This window comes from Ursus maritimus, unplaced genomic scaffold (assembly GCF_017311325.1).
Source record: "Ursus maritimus isolate PB19 unplaced genomic scaffold, ASM1731132v1 scaffold_33, whole genome shotgun sequence".
In the NCBI taxonomy this organism is placed as follows: domain Eukaryota; kingdom Metazoa; phylum Chordata; class Mammalia; order Carnivora; family Ursidae; genus Ursus; species Ursus maritimus.
In genome coordinates, this window is record NW_024425897.1 from 24,671,403 (window position 1) to 24,697,950 (window position 26,548).

Sequence of the window (26,548 nt, forward strand, 5' to 3'; positions counted from 1 at the left end):
AGCACCCGGGGTGCCCCAGACGCCAAATGAACCATCCCGTGTGGCTTCACTCCGTTCAGCCATACCTGCTGAGATGGGCACTCCTGTGTCTCCATTTTACAGAGGAGTAAGGCACAGAGAGGTTAAGTAACTTGCCTAAGGTCACACAGCGAGTGGGAGGCAGGGCCAGAACCTTAGCCACTTGGCTGCCTGCCTTTAATGGGGGATGGTCTCTAGCAGGGTAGGGCCAGGGGTGAAATCCAGGAGGGGCAAGGACAGGCTTCCATCACTGTGAGGAAGACTCCCGAGGCCTCTGCGGGCTGCGTGGACAAGAGGGCACCGACACAGCTTTAGGGACCCTGAGAACTCAGCCCGTTTAGAGATGGGAGTCTGTGTGGACGTGCGTGCTGGGGTCCCATCGTTTGTACCCAATCAACCCAACTGCACAAGCTCCATTTCAACCACGACCTCGATCTCCTACCACTTGAAGGAAGAATGGGTTGGGCTTCTGGACCTGTGCAGTTACGGTGCCAATGACCCAGCGAGCCTGGAGGTGCCCCTGGGGTTGCCCTTCAAGAAGGAACTTCTGAGGCGCGCAGGGAGCCGACACCCTCCAGCTGCAGCTTTCCAGCCCCGGCCTGGGACCCCCAGCAGAGTCCTTACCCTCGGGGGACTGAGACGACGCCTCTCCCTTCCCTTTCCCGGGGTCACCTCCATCCCGCGTCTCCCAAACGGCCTCAGAGAGCACAGCAAGTTGGAGTCTCCAACTGCTCCCTGTCTCCAGGGGGCTCCGTGAGGCCCAACCTGGGAGGAGGAGAAAGTGGGGAGCAAGGGCAGCTGCCCAGAAGGCCCCCAAGTGCACCCCGGGTTTCCTGGGAACCCAGAAGACCCAGAGGCCAGGCAGAGGCGACGCCAGCTTCATCTAGATCCTTGGGATTTCCACCCCAAAACAGACCCGAGCACAGTGCCCCCTGCTGCCCGGGCTCAGGAAGGCCCTTCCACCTCCCCCGCCCTCCACACACCCGGGATCTAGAGGCACTAGGAAGCCCCCGGAGGGGCAGATGTCACTCACGCAGTCCCTGGGGAGCAGGAGACCACACTAGGGACGGGCCGGTGGCTGGAAAAAGAGCATGTCGCTTAACGTCTCTAAGCATCTGCCAGATGGGCACACGCTCTCATGCCCCAGAAGGGGGAGGTGAGACTTGGCCCTTGTCGAGCCTCTACTGCAGTGGACCTGGCCCGGAGCCTTCCTGGGGGCAGGGCCTCCCCCCTCCCTGGGGTAAAGCCTCCCCCCTGGGGAAAAACCCCTCCCGTGTCTGAGGGCCAGGTCTGGCCCCAGACACCCCTCTGTTGTGATCACTCCTGCCGTCTCCGGGTTTACACCCACAAGCCTCGAATCAAACTCAGCAACCCCCCCCCCAAACAGGTGTCCCCATCCTCTGGACTCAACGCGGCCCATCCCCTCCTCCCCAGGATAGGAGTGCCAAGAGCAGCCAGCAAGGGCTCGGAGCCCTCGCTCCGTCTGCAGGCAGCCTGGCCTGTTCATCCTCGTGGGGACCCTTGGAGTTCGTGGGAGGAATCCTAATGAGGAAGCGGGACCTGGCCCGCCTGTGGAGGGGGTCTGTCACATGGCCGCCAAGCCCCCGGGCTCCTTGCAGGATCCGTCCACACGATGGCCCTCCTTAGCCTTCTCAAGGACAGGATGGCCAGGGAGCCCTCCCCCCAGCTGCTGGCCATCCCTTTTGCCCCCAAACATGCAAGTAAGAGCCCCCATTGCTGGGCCCACCTGGAGTTCTTCCTCCTTTCATTTTCTATCAAACCCTCTTTGTCCGTTCCTTGCCTGGTGGCCCTATCTGACTCCCGCACAGGGACACAGTGAACAGTGTCTCTACGAGGAATGACAATGATCGCATCATCCCCTTTTACAGAGGAGGCAACTGAGGCACAGAGGGTTCAAATGACTCGGTCAGGGTCACACAGCCATTAAGTGGCCAGTGAGGACGGACCCCTCGCCGGCCCCAACCCACTCCCAGGGCAAGGGGGGCTCCGTCCTGCTCTTTCCTGCTGTGCTGCCCCCACCCAGGCCCCCCATTGGTCTCAGAAGCTTCTCTCTCAATCCACCCAACACGCTGGCAAGCTAAGGTCACCCCAATTTCAGAAAAGCAACAAATCACCTTGCTGGGCTCATTCCTTCTCTGAAAATGCCGGGCCTTCACACTGACTTCCACGTGGTCACCTTGGGCTCCCAAATGTCCCTGGCTGGTTTCCCCTCCCAGCCTTGGCCCACACAGGCTCCCTCCACTCAGCCCATCCTTCCCTTCCCCCACCCAAGAGCTACCACCTCCAGGAAGCCAGCCTGACCACTCAGTTCGGTTATCACCATGCCTGCATCCCCCAGCCCCAGGAAGGCTTGTCCTGAGCCAAGCCCAGTGGGCGGCAGCTCTCTAGGCCAGGCCTCTTCCTACTGCTGGGCCCTGACTGGAGACCTCGTGGCCACACAGAGGGAGGAGCCAGGTTCTCGGTGAAGGTCAACCTCCGGCCGTGGGCACCCCCCCCCATCGTGAGGGCTGCAGACCACCCCATCAGAAACACCTGGGCTTTTTGCTGAGAACACAGATTCTCAGGCCGAATCCTAGACCTACAGATTCACACTGATATTCTCTAGCCAGGGCCCAGGAATGTGCATTTAGTCAACTTCCCAATGTCCTAAGACACGCGGACACTGCCACCGACTGTCCACTTTACAGATCACGTGCTGGTTTTCTAGTAGGTCTGCTCCTCAGAGCCCGTTCAGCCCGACACCATTGCCAAGGGAGCCAGTCAGCAACAGGGCAGGAGGGGAAAACAGGAGCTCTGCCCTGGAGGGGTTCTGTCCGATCCGGGACATGGGTGGCTTGCAGTGTTATCAGAGACCCAGAGGACAGAGGAGATGGTAAGGTGGGAGCTCGTAGAAGAGGCACTGTCCCAGCTGGGTTTGGAAGCGTGTGTAGGAGTTTTCCGGGGAGATGAGGGTCCGGGGAACAGCACAGGCCTCCGTGTCAAAGACGGAGCAGCGAGAAAGGCAAACAAGACGAGGGTGGAACGAACTCTTTGGGGTTGAGGACCAGTTGGTCGAGGTTGGAAGACGCGGCCATGAGCTCTCCCTACACCCTGCAAACACCCCCGTGTTGGGTCAGGGCCACCTCTACACCGAGGTGCTAGATGGGGTCAGCCCTGAGGCCACGGAGACGGGCTGGTGGAGAGGACCATGTGGGCTGAGACTTGCGGCCACTCCCAGATCACTCTGGTCTAACTGCGGCTGAGGGAGGTGCCATGGGATCCTGGGTGGCATCAGCATGTGTGGCCCAACCTTGGTGGCTGGTGTGGCCAACACGGCCTGACCCATCCTGGATTCCAGATAGGGGCTGGCCTATGCCCTGGAGTGGAGCAAGGCCCCAGCCAGGACAGGGCCCTGTGCTGGCCCGACACTGCCACCTGCCTGCCGCCCTCAACACTACAGCCCAGGTGCCCGGTTGCACCCTGCGGGGGATGCACGAGGCCCACTGCCCCTGCTGGGGGGGGGGGGGTGTCCCCAAGGCTCCACAGAAAGTCCCCAAGGCTCCACAGAAATTCACCACCAGACCAGGCTCCGGGCCTCTCTGCTCATCTTGCCTCATGGCACAGGCTGGCAGGAGAACTTAGGAGAATAGAGTATCAGAGAGGCTGGACAGGGTCCCCGGACAACTTGGACCCGTCCTCCACCCCCATTCCTGGGGCCTCCAGACACACAGCCCAGGAAGGCGGGGCGCTGGTCAGCCCGGGGACTGGGCAGCAGCCGTGCGGAGCTTGGGCAGGGATGGCAATTTCGGCCTCCGGCGGACCCCGATCCCCTCTCCTATGCCGTCTTAATCCCATAGGGTCTCTGCAGCGCCGAGCGGAAGGCTGGAGCCCAACGTCTGGGGCGGGACACGAGCGCCCCAGGCCCGCGGCCACCCCTGCTGGGGACACCTCATCGGAGCCTTGCAAGGCTGGTTCTGAACTGAATAAACGCTATGCCCTTGGCCAGACACATCGGCCTGCTAGCAAGCTGGCTGGGCCAGGCTGGGCCCCTCTCTGGGCATTTGGGGGTGTCTGTCCCTGGGTGGGCCAAGGGGCCAGCACCCCTGGGCCAAGAGACTGAGGGACAGGGACAGGGTGGATTCCGGGACCATGACACTCAGAAAGAGAACCTGCCCTGCAGACCCCGTCCTGACCGGGGGCTGTCTGCATATCAGGCAGGCTCTCTGCAGACAGGACTCTGCACACAGGGCCCGAGGGACAGCAGTCGGCGGCCCCCCAGCCCACACGGCGGGGCCGACCCTGGGTCCGCCACGGCGGAGGTTCTCGGACTTCGGCATGAAGTCCACATTCGGGCCAGTGACACCTGGGGGTGGCCGACAGGTGGCTGCCTGGCTCTTGGCTGCAGGGGGAAGAGTCCTGACGGGCGAACACGCAGAGGGCACCCCCGAGGGCCCACAGCACACAGCCACACAGCACGGGCGGGCAGCCAGGACGGGGGGCAGCGAGGACCCCGAACGCCCTTCCAGAATCAGGCACCGCATCTGGCGGTACAGGCTGAGATGCGCACCCGTGACCCAGGACCGGGCGAGGGTCTGGAGGACACGGCGCAGGCCAGGGTGCCAGATGAGGTGGCCACGGGGGTAAGGAGCAGGGGTGGGGGTCACAGTGAGGCTGCCGGTGCCCAGAGCTGACCGAAAACAGCCTCTGTCCGCGGCCAAGAACCGCAGCCTTCCCGAAACTCAGGCTGTGCTCGTAAGGACACGGAGGCAAAGCGCGGGGCGCCTCTCAGGGACCCCTGCCACCGAACCTGCAAGCCACCGCCACTTGGTGGCTGTTCCAAGTCCCAGACGGGTGAGGCTTTCCCTCTTCTGCCTCGTATTCAAAGAAAGCAGTGACAGCAACGGGTCTGTTTCTGAACACGACGGTGGCAGGAATGAAATGAAAAGTACTCCACGGTTACGAACCGACAGGACCGTCCCGAACACGATGGCGCTGTGCCCTCCGCGGGTGCGAGCGGGAAGCCCTCCCCAGGGGCGTGAATACACCCCCCCCCCGGTATGCGTGTCGGACGCCCGAACCAGGTGTGCGGACTCGATACCGTCCCCTCACGAGTAGGAGTGTCTGATACTCTCACCAGGGCTGTGACTGGTTGATCCCCTCACGGAGACGTTCTCACCGTGGATGGAAATACGCACCTGCAGAGGGGACGCATCTGGGGCGGTTCGGGTGGATACTTCCTTGCCCCTCCAGGGTGACATTCCCGCTGTCCCCCGAGACCTGTCGCCCGCCCTCCTGGCTGCCCAGTCCGAGGGAGAGAAGAAGCCTTTGTAACTTGAGTATAATTCGCTTTTTAATGAGAACAACGTGTGTAAATGACAGAACACCACCGCCGTGCGCAATGGCGGTCACGGAATACCCATCAAATTCATTCTGCCCAAGGAAGGGAGGGAGGGAGGACGCAGGGGCGCTCACGAGCCGCAGCCCCCGCCCCCTCAGTCCTGCGGACGATGGGGTCACTGACTGGCGGCCTGCACACGCCTCTTGAACGGTAAGCAGAGATCGAAAGCACAGCAGCAATAATACTGGGTAAAGTCCTTCCTTGCGTAAAACATCTGAATTAATTCATTGAAGGTATCAAAAATATACCCTGTAAACCAATACATCATTCACACCTGCCTTTCCTTCCCACCGCTGCGGCAACGCCGTGTGAGACGACAGCCCAGTTCCTTGGAGCGCCCGCTCGCCCTAGACCGCACCTGGCCCTTTCGCCCGCCCATCCGGCCCAACTGGGTTTCCAGCAGTCTCGTGGACCGGGGCAGTCCGTGGAGACCGGGACAAGAGCGCTGGGGGCTGGACAGGGCCCGTGTCCGTCTGTCCAGAGCGAGAAGCAGAATGGGGACGGAGGGAGGGGGCGGGGGCTGCTAGCTCAGTTTAGACTTTGGTTCCAGATGTGTTAGGGGGGGAGGCAGTGGCGTGGGAGGTGCGTGGTCATCCTGCTTTGGGTCCCTGGCCGCCCCGGCTGCGTGCGTGTGGCCGCCGCGCCCCCTCCCCGGCCCCTCCCCTCCCGAGCACCAGGTAAACATCCCCTGAGTAAGGTCACTGCACAGGACCAGCCCGGGGCGGGAGTCGTAGTTAAGGCTTTAGACAGGCAAGGATGCCGGCTCTGGACGGACGGACGGACGGGCGCGCAGGCAGACTCAGGGGCTCCTTCCTCTGTGGGGGGAGTCGGCGGCTGCCCCGCTCCTTGCCTGGCTGCTCTGGCCACGCGCTGGGCCCTGGCGCCGCCCCCCACCCTGTTCTGACAGTCACTCGCTGTCGGAGAGTGTCTCGTACTGTGAGCAGAGCAGTGGCTTGGGCTCCTCGTCCCAGGCATGGTGGGGGCCGGCAAGGGGCCCGCCGCCCGCGGGAAGGCCAGGTGGGGGTGGGGAGGCCATGACACCCGCCTGTAGCCGCATGATCAGGGGGTTGTAGGGAAATGGCGTGGAACCTGCCGGAGAGACCAGGAGAGACCGTCAGGAGGCCCCCGTGAGCTGGGGACCCCCCATGGGCCCATCCATCTACCACACTGGGGACTGGGCCTTGGCCTCCCCCTTCTGGCCACTGTCTCAAACCCCCCTAACTCCTGCGAGCTTCCTCAAAACTGTTCATCTCTCACCGCTACTGTGCCCTGGCCACCTGGTCCCTAGACCAGTGGGGGCCTCTAAGCCATTCCTGCCCTTGCCCCTCGGGTCTGTCCTCCTGCGGCCCAGCGCTCTCCTGAATACAGCAGATAAGTCACGTTCCCACTTACAACCCTCCAGTGACACCTCGCGTTCACCGAGGAAACCTGGCTCCCTGCGACCTGCCAAGCCTGTGAGATCGCCCCCCCTTCACTTCCTGAACACCCCCCTTCTCAGATCAGGGCCAGAGGCCAGCTTCCCTGGACAGCCCCGAGCACACCCTTTCTCTCCACCTGGCCCCTGGGCAGTCTTCTTAGGAGAGGCCAGATCACACACTCCGCACACAGTAGGTGCTTGGGCACCCCGACCCTGAAGACCTGTGCGTCCGACGGGCCGACAGCCAGCAGGCCCATGCACCCCCACTCCCTGATGCCCACCTGCGGATGAAGGCCGGTCCTCCCACACACGGTTGGTGAGTGGGGTCCGGCGGTTGCAGTCCCCCTCCGAGTGCACTGAGGAGACGGAGGGTGGCCGGTCCCCAGACGCCAGGCCTGGGGCCGGGGACTTGGCTTTTCGGCTGCTGGGTCTGCCAGAGACTTTGGCCTTCCCGCCACCACCTGCAGGGGGACACACGGAAAAGGGCCGCATTGGACTGTGAAGGCAGCACTCACACGGTGAGGGTGGGGGTGGGTGAGGCCCTGGCTGCCTGCCTCCTGGGCCCTCATGGCAGGGGAGGACAGTAGCTCAGCCCCACCAGGACACCAGTCGACCAGATGGACAGACCTGCCCTGGGCCCGATCCTGGAGGTGGGTTTCTTCTAGGGGAGTGGGTGGAACTACTTTCAAAGGCCCCTCAGGCTGCCCTGAGGCCCACCTATCCACCCAGGGGCTGATACCCTGAGCATGAAGCCTCAGGCCTCTGGCTTGACCCCAACCATTGCTCCAGGACTGTGCCAGGGCTGGGAAGGCTACAGGCCCTCTGCAGAGAAGCTGGGACCCCTGAGGCCAGACCTCGGCCCCCATTAACTCCAGAAACTTCCTGGAACCAGACTGGCCAAGTCAGACAAACGGGCCTGAGGTCTCCTTGCTCAGATAAGTAGAATATTGATTGGGGACCTGGGGCAGAGGGGGAGCTGGCCCCTCTGGTCTCCCTGACTCATCTGAATTTGGGGCTGGCACGCAGACACCCATCAAGTCCCAGGCCAGCCAAGGTCACACATGGTGGCCCCAGCAGACGTTGGGCCCACGGGCCTGGCTGCCAGGAGGGGTTACCCTGACCCACACAGAGGTGGGCCTTTCTCCAGCCTCATCTCCTCTAAGGAGACACAAAACAGGCCCGGACGCGGGCATCCCAGGATCTGCGTCCAGCAGGGGAGGAAGGCAGGGCAGGGCTCGGACAGCAGTGAGTGTTTTTAGAAAAGCAGCAGCTCCTTCGGACCTAGTGGGCAACGGAGGACCGGGGCTATGCCCGCCCAGACGGGGGTTAGCCAACTCCAGACCCACGTCAAACACGCACAAAAATAAAGTCACAAGCTCCAAAGCTGGAGGGGGTTGGTCAGAGGAACGCGGAGGCACAAGATTAAGGACACCGGGATGGGGACAGACGGGGCGGGTGGGGCTGGAGGGCCGAGGCGGGGGAGGCCTGCAGACCTGGCGAGGTGAGTGCGTGTTCGCTCCGTCCGTCAGCAGCGGTTATGGGTATAGCAGCGGGCAGGCTGGCACTGGCATTCAGAGGGTTAAAAGCATTGGCGCTGAGCGGGGGCTCCTCCCACTGATCATATTTACCCATGAGCGCCTTTCTAATAATGGCCTCCAGCCCCATGTTGGTGCTGGCATGCTCCTGCACCGCCTGGCTTCTGCAGGTCATGAGGCCTGGGAGAGAGACACACACACAGGGGCCAGGGGGGCCGGAGGGACAACGGAGAGAGGGAGAGAGTAGCAGAGGGGGGGGAGGAGAAGAGAGAATACACAGTGAGCACATTTTGGCAAAGCAACATGTTTCATTTCCCTATCCCCCCTTGCATTCCTGCGGCGTGGGCGTGGGGTTGGGGGGGGCCCTCGGACTCGGGCCCTGAGGTTTGGGAGGCGAGATGACCACCCCCCACTCTTTCCTACTCTGCCCTCTGGGAAATCAGAAGCCCCTTTGCAACCCCCCCACCCCGAAATCCCAGCTGGGGCTGCTTCTCTTATAAAATTCCAAGTGGCCTTGAAGAGGAAGTCGGGGGAAGGTAGGTGTGTGTGTGTGTGTGTGTGTGTGCACGCGTGCGTGTGTCAGGGTGGAAGTCAGAGGGGGACACCCTGTTTGGGGAGACACAGCTGGCAAACCAGGTCAAGCCAGAGCTCGGTACTGGGTTGGGGGGGGTTTCACCCTGGGTTCCCGGGGCTGGCGGGGGCTGAGGAAGAGACTCTGGGAGGGAAGGTGACCCCTGTGAGGTCTGGGACCCTCAGGGCCCACACTCCCGCCTGCACCCCGCCCCCCTGCCAGCACTGGGCCTAACTCTCCTCCCCCAGCCTCTCCCCCGCCCGGGAGCCACGAGGAGAGAGAGGTGCAGAGACGGACGGTGAAGTGGGGGTCGTAGCCATGCAGTTACAGTGCGTGCAGGGGACAGGGCAGAGCTAGAGACACTTGCATGACCGCCCCCAGCCCGGCCGCCTCGTCATCAAACGGTCGAATCCACACACCGGTCCCTGACGGGCCCCTGCGGACACCCGCTACGTCGCAGCCACAAGTTCCGCCTTTCTCATTCACCATGTTCTGTCCCTTTCTCATTTTCTTGGGGATCATTCTGGGGACTTTCACAAACCCAGGGACGTGTCTCTTCTCCGCATTTTTGCTAAACCAGACTGCCCACGAAGCTCAAGCCCCCTCTGCCTGCCGTCCTCGGGCAACGTCTGCACGGATTTTAAAACTTGCACTCTGGCCAAGCGCACCGACAGCCAGCGGCCGCCCCGGCTCGTCTGTGAGCTACACGGACGGCTTCGCGGCGGCTTTGAGAACCACGCTTCTGGACAACCATTTGCTCCCTGCATTTTGTTTTTCTTTTCCTCCTTTTAGCTTCAAACGCAGCCAAAACCGGGGACACACTCCATCTTTTTAGCTGTGTCTTGGCCCCATTTCACCGGCATCAAAAATACATACATAAAACGGGGGGGAAAAGCCATATCGCTCAATAACAAGCAGTATTTCCAGCAGAGGTGAGCACTGGGGGGAAAAAAAAGTATTCGTGGTGCTCCTAAGAAAACAGCGAGGAGTGGAAAAGACGACGTGAGGGGTACGGGCTGCGGCAGTCTCTTGCAGGGCGGCATCTAGCAAGCCCGATGTTCCCGAGCCTTCCGCCCAAGGTCACGGGTGCGCGGTCGGACGGTGCCAGGCAGGAAGGAAGCTTGACCGCTTCTGGTTACAGAGCCAAAGTCTGACGTGGGGGCTGAGCAGGAGAGACCGGGGCCTGCAGACACGTGTGCGTGCGTGCTGAACTGCTCACAAGAAGTCGAACAGGATTTACACGAAGTCTTGGCGCAGACCTTCGTTGCAGTGCCGCACGAATTTCTACGGACATATGCGCCTGTGTGTCCACGGCCTGCGTCAAGGACTGTGACGTTCTGGACATTTTCATCTCTAACCATCTCGTTGGTTCGACTAAATTGTCTCCTCCCCATTGTGCGAGGCTCAGTGACGGCCCCTGGATCTAGGCTCTGGGTAGACAGACGAGCGCCGGTCCAGACCCCCACTTGGAGGCCCTGACGACCCTTTGATAAAATCCAGTGGTTGTGCCAGGGCTCGAGGCCCCTCTGATGGCCCGCGGGAAGGCCAGCCCACATGCCCTCTGCTCCTCCTGCCTCACACCCTCACTGAAGGCCCAGGGCACAGAGGACACAGCCCTGCAAACGACACTGGGACCTCCGCCCCACCGGACAAGGTCTGCCCACGGAGGTGCCAGTCCCGGCTCTGCTCTGGGCTCAGTCTCTTCGCGCCAGACTTCCGAAGGCAACTCCCTAAAGCCCTGCCCCGGGCCTTCCATGCAGCAGCGGAAACATACCCTGTGGCCCCTACCAGCGGCTGGGGACCCAACCCCGAGGGTCCCCCAAGTCCCAAACATCACAGTAGGCTCAAGTTTTAGTTTAAAAATGCACGTGGGTTTTCACCCATCTCCATAACACATCTTCGTGGTTTGCCCAGCTGGTTCGAATTTTCGAGTAAAACGGGTGTTCTCTCTATAAAAGCGCTCCCGTGGACCCTGAGTGAAGTCCGTGAATACAAAGCACACGCCCACTCTCCCCATCCACACTCAGACCCCCATCCGAGGCCCCGGCAGGCCACTGGTGTTTCCAGATAGTCATGTGTGCTCCTAATTCGGTGCTGAACACACCAGGAAGCCTTGGCATGTAACTCCAATGCAGACTCCTCGCAAAGCCTCGCCAGCCTTTTGTGTGAGTCTGTGTCCCCGCTGCTGGGTTTGCGGAGTCCAGAGGGAAGGACACACTTGAACTAAGAACAGTTTCCCGTCTATAGGACTATGGCTGGGGTGAGGGCTCCAGTGACCTCCCAGGCCACACTCCCTGAGTCTCCTTCCAGATCCCACACACCAGCCTAACCTCCCTAGCGCGCAGCCATGAGGGGGAACAGGGAGAGCAGGGAGGGGGCTGGTGGCCGTGGAGCCCAGGCTGGCCAGTTACCTGTTCCGGTGATGGCGGGCATGTTGAAGATCTCCGTCCCGGGCTGGCCGATATCTGGGGGGCAGGTGACAAGATGGGTAAGGTCTATGGGCCCACAGGTCCTAGGAAGTCACCTGCCCTCCCCCCCGCCCCGTCCTCTGTCCGGTCTAGGCAAGGTGACCAGTGCACACAGATTCAGCAGGTCTGGGGCAGGGCTGGAGAGCCGCCTCNNNNCTTGCTGGGGCTGCCGACCTGCTGGCCCACCCACCGCACCTGGCAGGGCTCTGGAGTTACCGGCCCAGGCCGGGGACTATCTGCAAGGCCGCTGCTCTAGCCCCAGCAAGTTTCTGAAAAGCCTCTGCGATGCCCCCAGACTGCCCCCAGCTGACGATCCCCCGCCGGGGACTGTGGTGGGTTCTTTCTGTGCTGTGATCTGCTACGTGCCAGGCACTGCACTAAGGGTGGGGGAGCGAGGTTAGGGTTTTCATCCATGAGCCGCACAAATGGAGGAAAGATCACAAATACGGTGAGCACTGCGAGCTGGGGACACACAAGGCCCCTGGGTGGGCAGGACCCTGCTACTCAGTATGGGGCTTGGCACAGAGCCACTCACGCAAGTATTCGCCATGTGCCCCCGGTGTGCCCCACACCGCGTCCCGCACCGGCCCGTAGCAACCATGGAGGGAGAGCTCCCCCAGGGCTCCCTGAACGTCGGGGGAGGGGCCGGGGGAGAAGTGGTCGCGGGCCCCCCGTGCTTTGGCAAGCACCCTGTGGGTTCCACGGCCGTGCCGGCCCCCAGCCCCACAGGGGCCCCAGTCCCGGGTGGGGGGCGCTTATTATACTCTGGCTCGTCCCGGGTGGGGGGCGCTTACTATACTCTGGCTCGTCCGGGGGGGGGGGCGCTTACTATACTCTGGCTCGTCGGGGGGCGGGGGGCGCTTACTATACTCTGGCTCGTTCCGGTTGTGGGTGTTGAGCTTCTTGTTAATCTCCTGTTTCTTGGACTTGACCATGGCGGAGTTGCTCTCTGTCAGTTTGCTGAAGAAGGCCGGTGGCTGGCTGGTGTTGCCTGGAGACTTGGAGCCCATCCTGCTGCAAAGATCAGACACCCCAGGTCAGTGGGCTCAGCGCTTAGCTTGCACACCTTTGACGATGGGGCACTTGTCACTTGACCTGCCTCAGAAATTCAGAACCAAGCTTCTACCCCACACCTACAGCCTTCACCTCTCAGGGACCACACGTCTCCTGCAACCTTCTCTGTAGTTCACCGATCCTTGGGCTCAGGCTGTCTCTGCAGAGCCCCAGCAACAGCCTGGCCCCTTGAAAAGCACCTCAGGAACTGGACATACGCTCAGACCACATCCTTCCCCAAGGCCCACGGACCTGGCTTTTTTTTTTTTTTTTTTTTTAAGATTTCATTTATTTGAGAGAGAGGGAGACAGCCAGTGAGAGAGGAAACACAAGCAGGGGGAGTGGGAGAGGAAGAAGCAGGCTCCCAGCGGAGCAGGAACCCGATGTGGGGCTCGATCCCAGGACCCTGGGATCACGCCCTGGGCCGAAGACAGATGCTTAACGACTGAGCCACCCAGGCGCCCCATGGACCTGGCTTTTTTTCTCTGTCCCCAACTACCTGATTGGTCCGGCACATTTAGCTCATCATTTCTCAGGTCCTCAGCAAGTGCCAGCAGTGAGGGCCAGGCCTGAGCCAAGACACCCCAGTCCAAGGCCCAGGAGGCTGACACAGAGCTGTCACATCCGCTCAGCAGGCCTGAGAGATCTCAGCCCCACACTAAAGCCCTTGTCAGCCCCCAATGCACAGCGGGGGACCGAGGCCATAAGCGGGCAAAGGGGCCGAGTCTCGAGCATCCCGGGGGGCAGGGCGGGGTGCCATGGAGGTACCTGGGCTCTGCCGGCTCCCCGTCCCGGTACAGCAGTGGGTACATGGCGCTTCGGGGATGGGCAGCCTCTGCCATGCCCTCCGGTGGGGACACGGGCTCGATAGCGTCCTCACTGCTGCCCAGGGCCGACGTCTTGCTTGGCTCTGGAGACCTGAGTGGAGAGAGGGTCCCCGCTGTGGTCAGAGTTCAGCACTCTCTCCCCCGAAATGACGCAGGGAGGTGCCACTCTCTGAATTCCCCTCCCAACCCTGCCCTGCTCGACATCAGCGTTCAGCCACTCCTTCCACAGAGGGCTGGACGGCTGCTATTTTGGGCTGTGTGGGCCACGCGTGGTCTCTTTTCCAACCCTTAGCTCCTGGACTGTGGGCTGGATTTGGCCCATGGGCGGTAGCTGCCCCCTGCTGCCCCCCATGTCAGGGACCCCACTGTCCCCTCAAAGACATCTGCTGTCTTCCTGCCCTTGTGCCCCTCATGCGGCACCCTCCTCGAGCTGGGGGCCTCCCCCAACCCCAGCGCTCCTGGGGGTACCCCGAAGTGAGTGCACATGTGCCTGCAGTGAGGCTGCTCGCAGAGCACACAGCTCTGGCTCGAATCCCGGCTCTGTCACTTACTGGCTGCGTCCCTGTAGGTAAATGAACTGGCTTCTTCATACCTTAGTTCCTTCATCGGTGACACGGGGACAACACCGCCTACCCTTGCGGGGCTTGCGGCGAGAATCCCGGTTAACACGTGGGAAGTACTTAGCTTGCTGTCTGGAACCCAGAGTGTGACGCACCTACCAGCACCGTGGCCTTGAGCAAACTCCTCTCCCTGAGCCTCAGTTTCCCATCTGCGCCATGACAGCAGGCGGCCCTTGCACTTGGCTCAACCGTCCCCCATCTGACAAAGGCCTCCTAGCAGCTGAACGGCAAGGTCACTACTCCCGACACTTACCTCTTGCCCCCTTCACTGTGGGGCGAGCCACGAGCCGGGGCGCCGTGGTCCGGCGGGGGGAGGTAGAGGTCACTGGGTGGGCGGCGGAGGTCCAGGACGGGGCAGCTGGCTCCGGGGAAGGAGTAGAGGGGGGCAGGGAGGGGCGCGTTGAGCTGCTGCGGGTGGTGCCGCGTGTAATCCTGCGTGATGACCTCCTGCAGGCCAGAGGTCGGGGGAGAGGTGCAGGGTCAGACAGCAGCCATCCCACCAGAACCTTCTGGGTGGGCAGAGGCTAGGCTGAGCTCTGGGGATAGAACCGGGCGTGGTCCTTGGCTCCCGGGCGCTTCAGCCCTGCATACAGCAGCCTCAGCACTCTGTGCGTGCAGGGCAGTGGGCGTGGTGGAGGCCTCAAAGTGGTGGCCCCTGATGGGTCAGATTCCACCTGCCATGGACTCATGCACCCCAGGCTCCATTAGCTGGATGAGGAGGCAGCTACCATGTCCGAGTTAGAGACTATGGAACCCCTGGCATGGCTTGCCCTTGCCAACCCCTACATCCTGTGTCCGGTCCATCAGGACTCAGTTTACCCCCCAGACCAAGAGGCTGCATGTGGCCCTCCCCCTCCCTTCCCTGGGACCTTATCCTGGCCTAGGTTCACAGGCGATGAGGAGAGGGCAGAGAACGGGTAGTTACACTGATGTGCTGTGCCAGGGTGACCACCCTCTGGTGACCTTTGACCCCTGGGGTGGTCTGGAGCAGCGGGCTGGACGAGGACTGGCTCTCGGGCAGCGGCCGCAGGTGTGAGAGGTGTGCAGCCTCAGCGCCAAGCTTGCCAGGGCCTGCGGGCAGAGCAGAGCAGGTCAGTCTGGGGGCGGGGGGCTGAGGGGTGGGCCTGGCTGGGGGTGTGTCCCTGAACCCCAGCTCTGCCCTCTGAGCTGTGGGGCGGGGCCCATCCCTCCGCCTCTGGCTGCCTCGGTTTTCCTACCTGCACGATGGGGCGACGGCGATCCCTCTCTCAGGGCGGTGCTAAGTGGGGTATGTGGGGGTGCGTGGGGGGGCCTACCTGGCTGCTTGTGCCGCAGATCCCCCTCCAGGTGGCTCTTGTCGAGCTCCTCGAGGTGCTTGGGGAGCCCCTTGTCGTGGGTCAGGCTGGGTGAGCTCACGGGGCTGACGGGCTCCACCCCGTCGGGGCTGTAGCTGCCGCCGTGGTACCCTACAGTGGGCAAGGCCCCGGGTCAGGCCGGCGCCAGGACCCAGGGCTGGGGCCGCCCCTCCCAGCCCACCCTCCCATGCTGGCTGGGGCCCCCAGGCCGGAGGGGGGCTGTGGGCAGATGGAGAGAGGGAGCGAGCCAGAGCAGGGGCTGCTGGCCGGCCAGGGGTGGGGAGAGGGACAGGCGGAGGAGAAACACAGCTGGACACGCAAGCAGACAGGCCAGGAGACAGAGCCAGACCTAGGGACAGTGAGAAACACAGACCCACCCAGACAGTGGGGGCCAGGGGGGAAGAAGAGTCTCTAGGAAAGGGGATGCAAGAGTGAGATCGGTGGGGGGGTGTGGCAGGGAGTGACACTCAGGTCCCAGGACCCCGCCTGGGCCACAATCCCTGTAGCCCCCAGTCCAGCAAACAGGAGCCCAGGGCAGGGGCCTGAGGCACGAGGCAGGGGGCAGAGGCCTCTCCTTCTCCCAGGGGATGCTGGGCAGCAGGTCAGCAAGGGGGATGTGGGGTCAGGGCACCCCAAGACCCCCTCACAACCCAGGCAGGGTGCAGGGGTCGGCTCCTCCTGCAGAGTCGGGTGCTTCCTGCCCCTCCAGGTCTTCTCCCAGACAGTCTGCCTCAGCGGGCGTCCTCCAAACCAGACTCACCCACATGGCAGCAGGCGTCAGCCCGAGCCCCTCTGCAGCCCCACTCCCTGCTCCCCAAACACAGGCGCAAAGGTTGGGAGATGGGAGGCGCAGTTGAAGTCAAAATCACAGATCCATTCATTAAAGGAAAAAAAAAAGCGAAAATCCAAAAAAAAAAAAAAAAAATCATGATAAAACAATGTGCAAATGATGAGGTGCCCCCAAATCAGAGGAGGGTGGGCAGCAGCTTGAGGAATAAACCATCAGAGCGTGCAATCGACGAGGACGAGTTTCAAATCAAAATACCAAAACCAACGAAAAATGGGGGGAAAAATAAAAAGCAGAGATCTGAAAATATCTTTAGGCCACAAGACGGGGTGGGTGGGCGGCGGGGCCGGAAGTCTTACCATCGCGAGGGGAGTCGTTGGCCAGCGAACCTCCTTCTCGCGGCCCTTTATCGTGAGCAATTTGACGCATGATTATCGCGTCTATGAAGGTGGCCGCTGTCAGGGTGGTCTTACCCAGAGAACGGAGCTCCAGTTCCTGGATGGAAAAGGGTTTACTTTGAGTCTTTTCCCGGTGCAGGTCCGCGGCCGAGGCAGGCGGCGCAGGCTGGTCCGGGCTGGCGTGGTGGGGTGCGAGGCTCTTTGCTGGGGTGCGGGCGATGGCCGTGTGGCTGGAGCCGGGGGGCGCCAGGGGCCGCGGCTCGGAGCCCTTGCTGGGGGAAGAGGCGGGCTCCAGCCCCGTGCGGGCCGGGGGCTTGGCAAGGAAGGCGTGGCCGGTGTCTGCACGGGGCCGCTCGGGCCGGGCGACCCTCGGGGCCTCCTTGGGCAGCAAGACGGGCTCCATGAGGGTGGGGTAGACCCCGTCGAGGGTGCTGCCCAGTGGACAGTGGGTGGTGGGTGGGAATGTGGCAGCCGGGCGGACAGGCGAGGAGGTGGACGTGGACCTGGGGGAGGAGAGAAGGTGGTCAAGGAACTGTGGAAGCATATCGCGGGGGGCGGGGGGGGGGCAGGACCAAGGCAGGGTCACTCCCCTCACACTTCAGCACCCGGATGGGTCTCCACTGCCCTGGAATAACCCTGCCCTCCCAATGCGGCCTGAGAGGCCCTGCCGTGCTCAGCCTCACCTGCTCACTTACACATTTATTCACCGTCTCCATCACTTAAGACTTTTTCCTGAACACCTGCTATGTGTCAGGCACTGTTCTAGGCACTGTTCTAGAAACTGCTCTAGACATTGAGGAATATGGCAGCCAACAGACAGAAGCACCTTACGCTCCAGCCGAGCGGACTGTATACAAGAAAACAGAGAAGGCACGCCCCTGAGTACGGCTCAAAAACAAGATGGGGTGAAGAGAGAAAGACGCTGACTGGGGCTGGCAGGTGAGCCACGGGCTGCTCAGGACACATGAGGGAATGAAGGAGCCACGGGGAGAGCAGGAATACCAAGGGAAAGGCCCTGAGAATGCTGGGAGAACGGGAGCTGGGGGATTAGAGAAGGCACAGGGCCCGGCTCTCCCACCCCAGCCGCCAGAGGCCACACAGGGCTCCCTGGGATGCCTGCCGGGCCCTGTGCCTGGAGTGCTGCTCTTGAGGGTCATGTGTCTCTTCCTCCAAGCAGCCTTCCTTGATTGCTGTCTGGTCTAGGCCATAATCCCCAGCAGGGCAGGGCTTGCATCACGGTGTCCCCCACACCCAGCATAGTGCAAGAGACACACTGCAGGTCGGCCAGGAAGGACTGCACCGACACGTACTCTCTGATCGTCACGGGTAAGTGTAATTCTCCCCGCTTCACAGAGGAGGACACTGGCGCTTGGATGCAAACTGGCCCGACTCCAGCCCTCGGGGCCTCTCTGTCAAGCCCAGCGGCTCCATGAGGAAGTGCCCTGCCCTTCACAAACCCTCACTCCAGCTGCCAGTGGGAAAGGCCCGACTGCCCCATGACAGTTTCTAAGCAGCTTACTGCTGGTGTGAAGAGCTGGCCGTCGTGCATGACTGCTAACTGTGCTCTAAGCAGCCAGGTGCTTCGGCTTCGTGTGACTGCTGGGTGTCTGAGTCAGTGAGGGCACAGCCAACGCTTCTGGGAAACGAGGCTGTCACTGTCCCAAACTGGAACTGTGGCAGGGTGGTAGGTTATGATTTAGAGCGGCCAAATGGGGGGAGGGTGCTTGTATGAACGGAAACTTCATCTTGGAAGAAGCACCTGTCCCCGAACAGGACCCTGAGCAGGGAAGGGCACAGGGGAAGCTCCCTCCCCTGCATTAGGCAGCTCTGCCCCCAGGCCTTGTGGGGGGATGTCACTGGAGGGGACTTGGGCCCCTTGCAAGAGTGAGTGGACTGTGGGGGGCACACCTGGGACCTGTAGAGATTCTCCCAGCTTAAGAGAACCATGAGGTTTTGTTTAGGCAAGATGGACAGATCTCCTCCTCGTTAGGGGCGTGCTAGAGTCAGGGGAGGGCCAGGAGTCTCTCCCCACAGCCCTCTCTTGTCTGTCCCTCTCCTCTCCACAGACTCTCTCTGAACCCAACAACCTACCACCTACTCACTCATCCACTCCCCCAACCCGCCACCCATCTATCCAACTTACCATCTACCCATGCACCTGCCCACCCACCCTCCACCCACCCTCCACCCACCTACTTGCTCACCTCTCCCTCGACCTATACCCAGTGCCCTGCCCACCCCCCACCCATCCAGCCACTCGCCTAACCCACCCAGCCACCCACCTGTTCATCCAGCCCAGCCACTGTCCACACACCACCCACCCGTCTATCCACCCACCTACCCCGTCATCCACCCACTTACCCGCTCAATGATCCATTCGTCTACCCACTCACCCGTTCACCTGTCCACCGACCCATCCTTCTAACCCAATCTCCCATCCACCCGCCTGCCAAATATCTGCCCGTTCACCCACCCATCCAGCCTCTCCCCTGCCCTTCCCTCCACCTACCCACGCATTGTCTATTCATCCACTTACCCACCTGCCCTCCTGCCTCCTACCCCAACCCGCCATCCATCTACCTACTTTCCTGCCCGTCGTTCACGCGACCGTTTACCTCCCGACCCATCAATCCACGCGTGCATCCACCACCCGCCCGCCTGTCCCCTCCCTTGTGCCAACCTGGCCCACCTCAGGACCGTGGGTGTGCTGGGCTCCACGGAGGTGATAATGCCCTTCATGCCCGTGTTGTGCAGCACGCTGGGTCTCTGCTGGATGGCGTCCTGGGTCCGGGGTGAGATGGGCGAGTGCTGGTGGGAGTGCGAGTGGGAGGCGGGGCGGCTGCCGCTGCTGCTGCCTCCCCCACCCCCGCCGCCACTGCCGCTGCCGCTGCTCTGCTCTGTACCTGGTGGGGACAGGCTGTGGCGTCAGGGGCGCAGGCCTCACGTGGCCCGTGAGGACCCCCAGAGGCTGGGGCGGGGACCTCTGACGCCCTACCGGGTCTCCAGATGGGCGCGTGCTCCACAGTGGCGGCGGACGTGAGGATGGACTTCTCGCGCTCCCGTTCACGCTCCCGATCTCGGTCGCGCTCCCGCTCCCTCTCGGACGAGGAGGCGGCGGAGGGTTTTGTCAAGTGAGTGGGACCCCCTGGCAACCAAAAGTCCCGCGATTCAGCCCAGCGCTCAGGGAGGGCCTGGACTGGTCCTCTGGGGTGGACAGAGGACACCCGGCCACCTTCCTCAGACGCCAGGATCCCAAACCCAGGACGGGGGCAGGGGTGTTACCCGGGGAGAGCGGGGAGCTGCTGAGCCGGCTGCTGAAGTGCTGGGGTGCTGTGGGGAGGTAGGCGAGGCGGTCCATGGCGGTGGCGGGTGTGCCTGGTGTTGGAGGCACCAGCACGGGTAGGTGTGGCACTTGGGACAGGTCGATGATGCCTGCAAGAGGAGGTGGGGGCGGGGGTTGTAGGAGGGGCAGGAGGGGCCAGGCCACCCCGTCAGCTGGAGGGCAGGGTGCCCTTGTGAGCCGGGGCGCTCCCTCCTGCTGAGCACCAGGCCCCTCGGGCCCCTCTTCTGAATGCCAGGCTCTCGCAGCCCCACCTCCCCTTGGCTCGCAAAGCCCAGAAGTGGCTGTGTCCTGCAGCCGGCACCCCGCATTACCTCGGCGTGTTCTTCCTTTTCTCCCAACCTCTCACCCCATACAATCAGTCCCTGTATTCAGTCCTCACTGTCTGAAATACCCAGCATGACTGGTTTTTCCAAATGGACCCTAAGTGGTACTCGGTTGTTCCAGAAGGTTCCAGAGGATGACTTTAATGCACTTACAAAGCAACCACAGGCTGTTTGCAAGTCAAGGGAACCAGAAATACAAACTATTTTGATCCCTTTTTTTAACGCCCAGAACCCTATATACCAGGAGCACCCAGCCGCCGGTGTACAGCTCCGTGTGCACCCAGGACGCACACGGCTACCAGACACACACTCACAGCACACACCACCCTCCACCACCTGCCAGGTCTGCGCGCACAGGGTGGTCACACCGCCCAGACCTCCGGCACACCCATGTCCTCTGCACCGTCGAGCGGGCCCGGGCAGACGAGGACTAGGGCCGACTCTGGATGGGGAGGGTCTGCCCACCCACTTGCCAGCAAGTGCCCGGCCCCACCCACCTCGAGGGCCGGCGGCGTAGTTGAGAGCCAGTGAGGACTCGCGGGGTGACAGGCCCCTCAGCATGTCAGCTCGTTGGGCCATGGCGGTGGCTGCGTTGTGGTGCATCTGCTGCGAGGTGATGTAATCGTTGATGATTGTCTGGCGGTTCTCCAGCGCTGCCGTGTCGGGGTAGCCGCGGATGAGGTACGGTGGGTACAGGTGCGGGTAGGTGGGGTTGGGGGCCAGGTGTCGGGGCAGATAATAGGCAGCGGCTGCAGAGAGGAGAGGGGCAGGGTCAGACTGCCCCCCCACTCCTATATGTGACGACTTCTCCCAAAATACCCCCCACAACTCAGAATGGAGGGCCTAGACATAGAAAAACCCTTGCTCCTCAAAACACATAGGGATACCTTCTACTGATAATGTTCTTCAGATCAAAGTTCCCCCAAACAAAGGGCATCCAAAATGTAGATCACTAAGATACCGACGGGATGCATCCTTCTAAACAGATTTTCAGACCATGTCCATCTGAGGAACACTCAACACTTCAGCCCTCTTTTGATACATTTGCAATTTTAAAGGCACTGATAAGTTCTGCAGGGAGAGAAAACCACTGAAAAATATCTTCTGACCTAAAATGTTCACATGATTGTATCACTGGGTCTCTCCACCCCTACACCTCAGTTTCCCCATCTAGCAGAGTTTAGTTGAGGCCCGAGGAGTCCTTGGGCTGACAATGATGAAGCCCCTGACCCCCTGCTGTGGGGTTCTATTGGTCCAGGACAATCACCTGCATCAAGAGGGATTCCTCGGGGTATAGAGGCGGGATCGAAGGCCAGTGGGATGTGGCCACGGTACAGGTCCACACCACTCACGCCCCGAAGCAGGTGCTCATAGGGCGAGATGGGGTGGGGGTGGTGCTCAGGCACGGTGCTGTGGGGGGACTTGGCAATCTCACGGGGTGTCGATGTCAGCTTTCGGTCCTGGGATGCCTTGCTAGACGAGAGGCTGCCTGTGGGGACAGGCCAAGGGGGGTTAGCATCGGACCTCTGTGCCAGGGCTGTCACAGTCCCCCACACGGGGGCCACCGAGGCCAGGGTTTATGGGAGGCCATTGGAGGGTGGGCGCTCTGGGATCCAGGGACCAGACTCTGCCTTCACCTGTTCCTTTGCCTCAGCTCCTGTGTTCTTTCATTTACTTATTTGCTTCTGTGTTTTTGTTCTTTTTAAAAATTCACTCATTCATGCTCTCATTTGTTCCCTTATTCATTCATTCATTCATTCATTCAGGTAATCAAAAAATATTTATGGAGCCTCTACTACACGCCAGGCACTGTTCTAAGAGCTGGAGCCACCCCAGCGAACAAAACAGGCAGGAAACCCGGACCACATGGAGCAGACATCTAATGCTGGAGAAAGGTGATAAACTAGTCTTCAAACGAATTTCTGAGCGATTAATGCTCCAGAGAAAATTTAAAATGTGACCAGAATAGTGGGGGAGGGTCCTAAAAGCCTCCCCAAGAATGTGACTTTGTACAGAGAAATGAAGGACAAAAAGAAGTCTTTTAGGTAACGATCTGAAAGTGGGGAGGTTTCAGGCAGAGGGAACAGCTGGTGCAAAGGCCCCGAGCTAAGTCACAGAACGGAGAGGAGGAAGGCAGCTCACTGAGCCTGGGGTGGATAAAGGAACATGGGGACAGTGAGATGGGGCTTGGGCAGGGCCAGCTCCTACAGGCTTGCCACGGCGAGAAGTCACTAGAAAGATTTAAGCAGTAGAGTGGCACGATTTGATGTGAGCTTTTTGAAGGACAATTCTGGCTGCGTTTGGGGTGCAGATTATAGCAGGACAGGAGGGGAGTTGGGGAGGCCAGGTGGGAAATCGTGGTGGTCTGGAGGTGGCAGGGAGGTGAAGATAATTCTGAGTGTAATTCGGGGGCAGAAGCCACGGGTCGGGCAGGTGGAAGGTATGTGGTAGCCCCGAGGGTGCCCCCGGTTTCCAGCCTATGCTGAAGGTGGGTGGGGGGCAGTTTCCTGAGCCGAGGAGTCCACCCGGCACCTACCCCCCACCCTGCACCCCACGCACCCTCCTGCAGGCGCGGGGTGGGCTCCCGCGTGGTCACCGGTGAGCCGCGTGGGAGGTGGCCAGTGAAGGGTGCCCCGTGCTCCTCATAGGTCAGGGGGCTCTGGCGCGGCTTGCCCAGCTCGGGCACGATGACTGGGGCCCCCCGGGTGATGGAGCCCCCCGAGCTGCCGGCTGCCCCTGGCCGGCTCTTCAGGCTCTCCTCGTAGCAGGCGCGCTCCAGCGCCCGGGCGTCGGCCATCACATCCAGCGGGTGTACGGGCGGGAACGTGCAGCCGGGGCTGCCGATGATGGAGCGCACGTCATGCTTTTTGGGGCCGGCAGAGGATGTGCCAGTGTCATACTTGAGCGGGGTGCCCTGGGGAGAAGGGTGTGTGAGCACCAGCTGCATAATGGCTCGGAGCTTCAGTTTCACAGCCACAAAATGGGAGCAATGTTTCACGCCGTTTCACAAAGGACTTTGCTAAACCTAAGATCAGGACACGTGTCACTGCCCTGCCCGCCCGTCCTGGCCCCAGAGCCACCTGCGGGGTTGCAGAAGGGGCACAAAGTTCAGCCCTCCCTGGAGCAAGTGGGGGACCCTCTGTTGGCCCCTGCAGTATCAGCACCCCCACGTGGGGAAAACCTATCCCCATCAGTCAGCAACCCTCCACGGCCCACTCGATGCCACGCCAGAAAATACAGCAGCAAAACCCACTTCCACCGCCTGGGGCCCAAGGCTCAGAGGTCAAGGCTCAGCTTTGTTTGCTCTCTGGCCAGAAGGGGCAGCTGAAGAAACAGTGGGTCATGGACCAGAGGGCAACCCGGCCACATGGGAGAAGCCTCCGCCCTGCTGACACAGGCTTGGGAGCCCGGGGTATAGTGGGGCCCTGTGTCTCCAGTGATAGAGCTCCAAGTTTATTTACGAATGTTTTCATCACTTTCATAAGAAAGGGAAACACCCCACTTTTAAGAATACTGTAGAATCAGGCTAGCCTCCCTCTTGGGTCCATGGAGGACTCTACCCAGACGCTGAGAGCCAAACCGGTCCCCTGGCATTGGATAATTTCCCCACGGCTTCTCCTGGCACTACGCCTTTGACCCCAGCTGTGATGCCCTCCCGGGATACCCTTCCCAGTCCTGTCTGCCCGGAGCCACGCAGCCCCTGGGATGGTTCCCACTATCCCTAGGTAGTTTCCACTGACTAGCTCCTCACACAGTTGGGAGCTGGTCATGCCCTACCAGGCTGGGGCCTCCTGGGGCCCGTGAGCCGCGGGGGTGCAGCCTGCTGGTGGGGGAGTGGACGCCAAGAAGCAAAGATGTTGCAGATTTAAGCACGTCTGGACTTGAGGTTCATAACTGCCATTCACTTGCTGTGTGACCCTGGGCAAGTCTGTTAATGTCTCTGAACCTCCACTTATGCACCAATACAATGAGAAGAGTAAGAGCAGTTGCAGGGGCTCAACAGGACATGATGCCAAGTGCTCAGGCAGTGTCTGGCCCGTAACACAAATCCAGTCAGCAGCCTCCACTTATGGTTAGCTCTGGGACTTTGGCAGGCTGCTTGCTCTCTCTGCGCCTCAGTTTCTCCATCTGAAGAACGGGGACAATGGGTATGAACCTCACAGGAGCATAAATACAATCAAAGGAGGTGGCGGCTATAGAGCCCTTAGCAGGGAATCTGGAATGCACATAGCAGCAGCTCAGTCATGAGCAACTGCGTCATCCCAGGCAAGGTACCCACCGAGTCGGAGCCTCAGTTTCCCCACTTGTAGAGGCCAGAGCAGCGGCTGACAGCGCCCCCACCCACAGCATCCTGGCCCAGCCCGCCCACCCCGGCGCCCGTACCTGCGTGATGGAGCCCTCCTTGAGCGGTCGCGGGGCCAGGGGCAGCTCAGGTGTGCGTCGCAGCTCCTCGCGCGGAATCTCGTGGATGGAGCGGCCGGCCTCCTTCACCGTCGCCACCAGCCCCTCGTGGGCCGGCTTCAGCTTCAGGGGCCCCAGGGCCTCTAAGGGTCGGGCCTTGTAGGCCTCGGCCAGGTCCCGCGGCGGGGGCGGGGGCGGGGGCGGGGTGCCCTCGCGCTTTAGGAGCTTGGCCTCCCGACGGAGGTAGTCTTCCTGGGCCTCCACGTAGGACCGCGGAATCCCTGCCAAGGAGGACAGGGTGCTGACCCTCGACTCCGCACCCCACCGCACTCGTTCTAAGCTGGGATCTCCACACCCCGGTGATTCTGGAGCCAGACTACCTGGGTTCAAATCCTCACTCGCTGTGTTACCTTGAGCACGTGACTGGACCTCTCTGAGCCTCAGTCCCTTCATACATAAAATAGGAATATTAACTGAAACACCTCACCAAGTCGTACACATTCAATGAGATACCGTAGACAGAAAGCATAAAACGGGGCCCCTCGTAGCTGGCTCGCCACCGACCGGCCAAGAGAACTTAACTTGGGTGGCATGGTATCAGCACCATTAATAACTGTTAACACATGATCACACCGGCCCCACACACTAATACGGGAGGAGCACCTGGGTTAGGGCCAAGCACAAAACAGACGCTGAGTCAGCAATGCCTACACAGGACGGGGCTTCTGGGCAGTGTTCTGCTTTCTCCTTCTGTTTTTAAATAAGACAGACATGCCCTTGCTCTGCAGTTCAACCTGCACCTGTACTGGCCACGCACACATGTCACGTGCCTTTCCCACGGCAGGCTGGCACATCCCCCCACCCCCGCCCATCGTGACTGCAAATGTCTGCGCGCTGGCTGCGGCCGCCGTGAGGGCAGTGGGGGACGGACACCATGGGGGACGGAGGGCGGGTGGCACCTTGTGTGATGGAGCCTCGGATATGGTGCTGCTCTTTGAGATGGTGGGGGCTGTGTCGCTCAGGTGGGATGGCGCGGCCCATGAGACCTGGGGGAGGGGCAAGAGCATCATGGTTACATGGGTCCCTCAGCCAGCCTCGGGCAGTGACGGGGGCTGGATTCAGAGCCACCCCTCCCAGCACGGGTCCCTTTGACAGTGGCGGTGGTGGTGGTGGCGGCACTGGACCCAGCAAGCAGTGTCCCATCTCGCGGGCCCTGCACTGCCTCTAGATCAAGCCTCGGCAAAACCTAGCCTCAGTTTACCTCTCTGGAGAATCAGGTGAACCATCCCACCACTGCCCTCCGGGGGCACCGACAGACAAATTCTCTCTCTTTGGTGCTTCAACCCACTGAGCTGGAAGCCCCCCAGGGCAGGTCCCAGGCCCCCTGGCATTCCGTGTCTGCTGGGGTAGGGAGCTGGGCAGGGCGCCCACCTTCGATGCTGGCTGAGGAGATGGCCCTGCTCACACGGCCCTCCATCATGTCATAGGTGCGCTTGGGGGCGGCCGTCTCATGGGGAGGTCCTGAGCTGCTCCTGCCGTCCTCCTTGGAGCACTGGGACACCGACATGCCACCTGGAAACCAGACCATGCTCGTGGTGAGCACTGGTGGGCTGGGGCACATGGGCCCGTGCCAGCCAACCAGCTGGGGCCCCGGGACAGGAGCCCTCCCGAGGGAAGCCACAGCCTGCAGGCAAGCCGGGGCCTCTCGCTCCAGCCTAGAGGATTTAACAGATACAAAGGCTTCCTGCACCGTGAACCCCGACCCACTGTCAGTAGGTATGTGCCTCTGACCACACACGGCCGTGTGAGCCTGCGCGCAAACACTGCCTCACACGGGCGCCGACTTGTGATGTGAACATCAATGCATGCACGCGAGCAGCAGAGTGGGAACAGACAGGGTGTGCGACCATCTGGGTGTGAGCGTGCACACGTGCGAGTATGTGTGTGCACGTACACACACAGGCCTGGCCACTGAGGACAAAGTGAGGCCAGGTGCACAACGGGCCCATGTGCATATGTGTGCACACACAGACAGGTGCGCTATAACAAGTCCAC

General features: G+C 61.4%; 1 protein-coding gene across 1 annotated transcript in view; it reads right to left on the reverse strand.

The window, feature by feature from the left end:
* Positions 1-5,350: 5,350 nt before the first annotated feature.
* Positions 5,351-26,548, reverse strand: part of NCOR2 (nuclear receptor corepressor 2) — a 172,129-nt gene continuing 150,931 nt past the window's right edge. The window contains exons 29-47 of the mRNA XM_040620026.1: positions 25,925-26,065; positions 25,453-25,539; positions 24,476-24,774; positions 22,652-23,006; positions 21,360-21,581; positions 20,590-20,841; positions 19,709-19,858; positions 19,422-19,571; positions 19,107-19,329; positions 16,388-16,929; positions 15,203-15,352; positions 14,833-14,978; positions 14,161-14,354; positions 13,229-13,378; positions 12,273-12,421; positions 11,351-11,404; positions 8,462-8,548; positions 7,115-7,294; positions 5,351-6,505 (exon numbers count right to left, since the gene is read on the reverse strand). Of these exons, the coding sequence (XP_040475960.1) occupies positions 6,324-6,505; positions 7,115-7,294; positions 8,462-8,548; positions 11,351-11,404; positions 12,273-12,421; positions 13,229-13,378; positions 14,161-14,354; positions 14,833-14,978; positions 15,203-15,352; positions 16,388-16,929; positions 19,107-19,329; positions 19,422-19,571; positions 19,709-19,858; positions 20,590-20,841; positions 21,360-21,581; positions 22,652-23,006; positions 24,476-24,774; positions 25,453-25,539; positions 25,925-26,065 (3,713 nt within the window). The 3' untranslated portion in view covers positions 5,351-6,323. The remainder of the gene's footprint in view (positions 6,506-7,114; positions 7,295-8,461; positions 8,549-11,350; positions 11,405-12,272; positions 12,422-13,228; positions 13,379-14,160; positions 14,355-14,832; positions 14,979-15,202; positions 15,353-16,387; positions 16,930-19,106; positions 19,330-19,421; positions 19,572-19,708; positions 19,859-20,589; positions 20,842-21,359; positions 21,582-22,651; positions 23,007-24,475; positions 24,775-25,452; positions 25,540-25,924; positions 26,066-26,548) is intronic.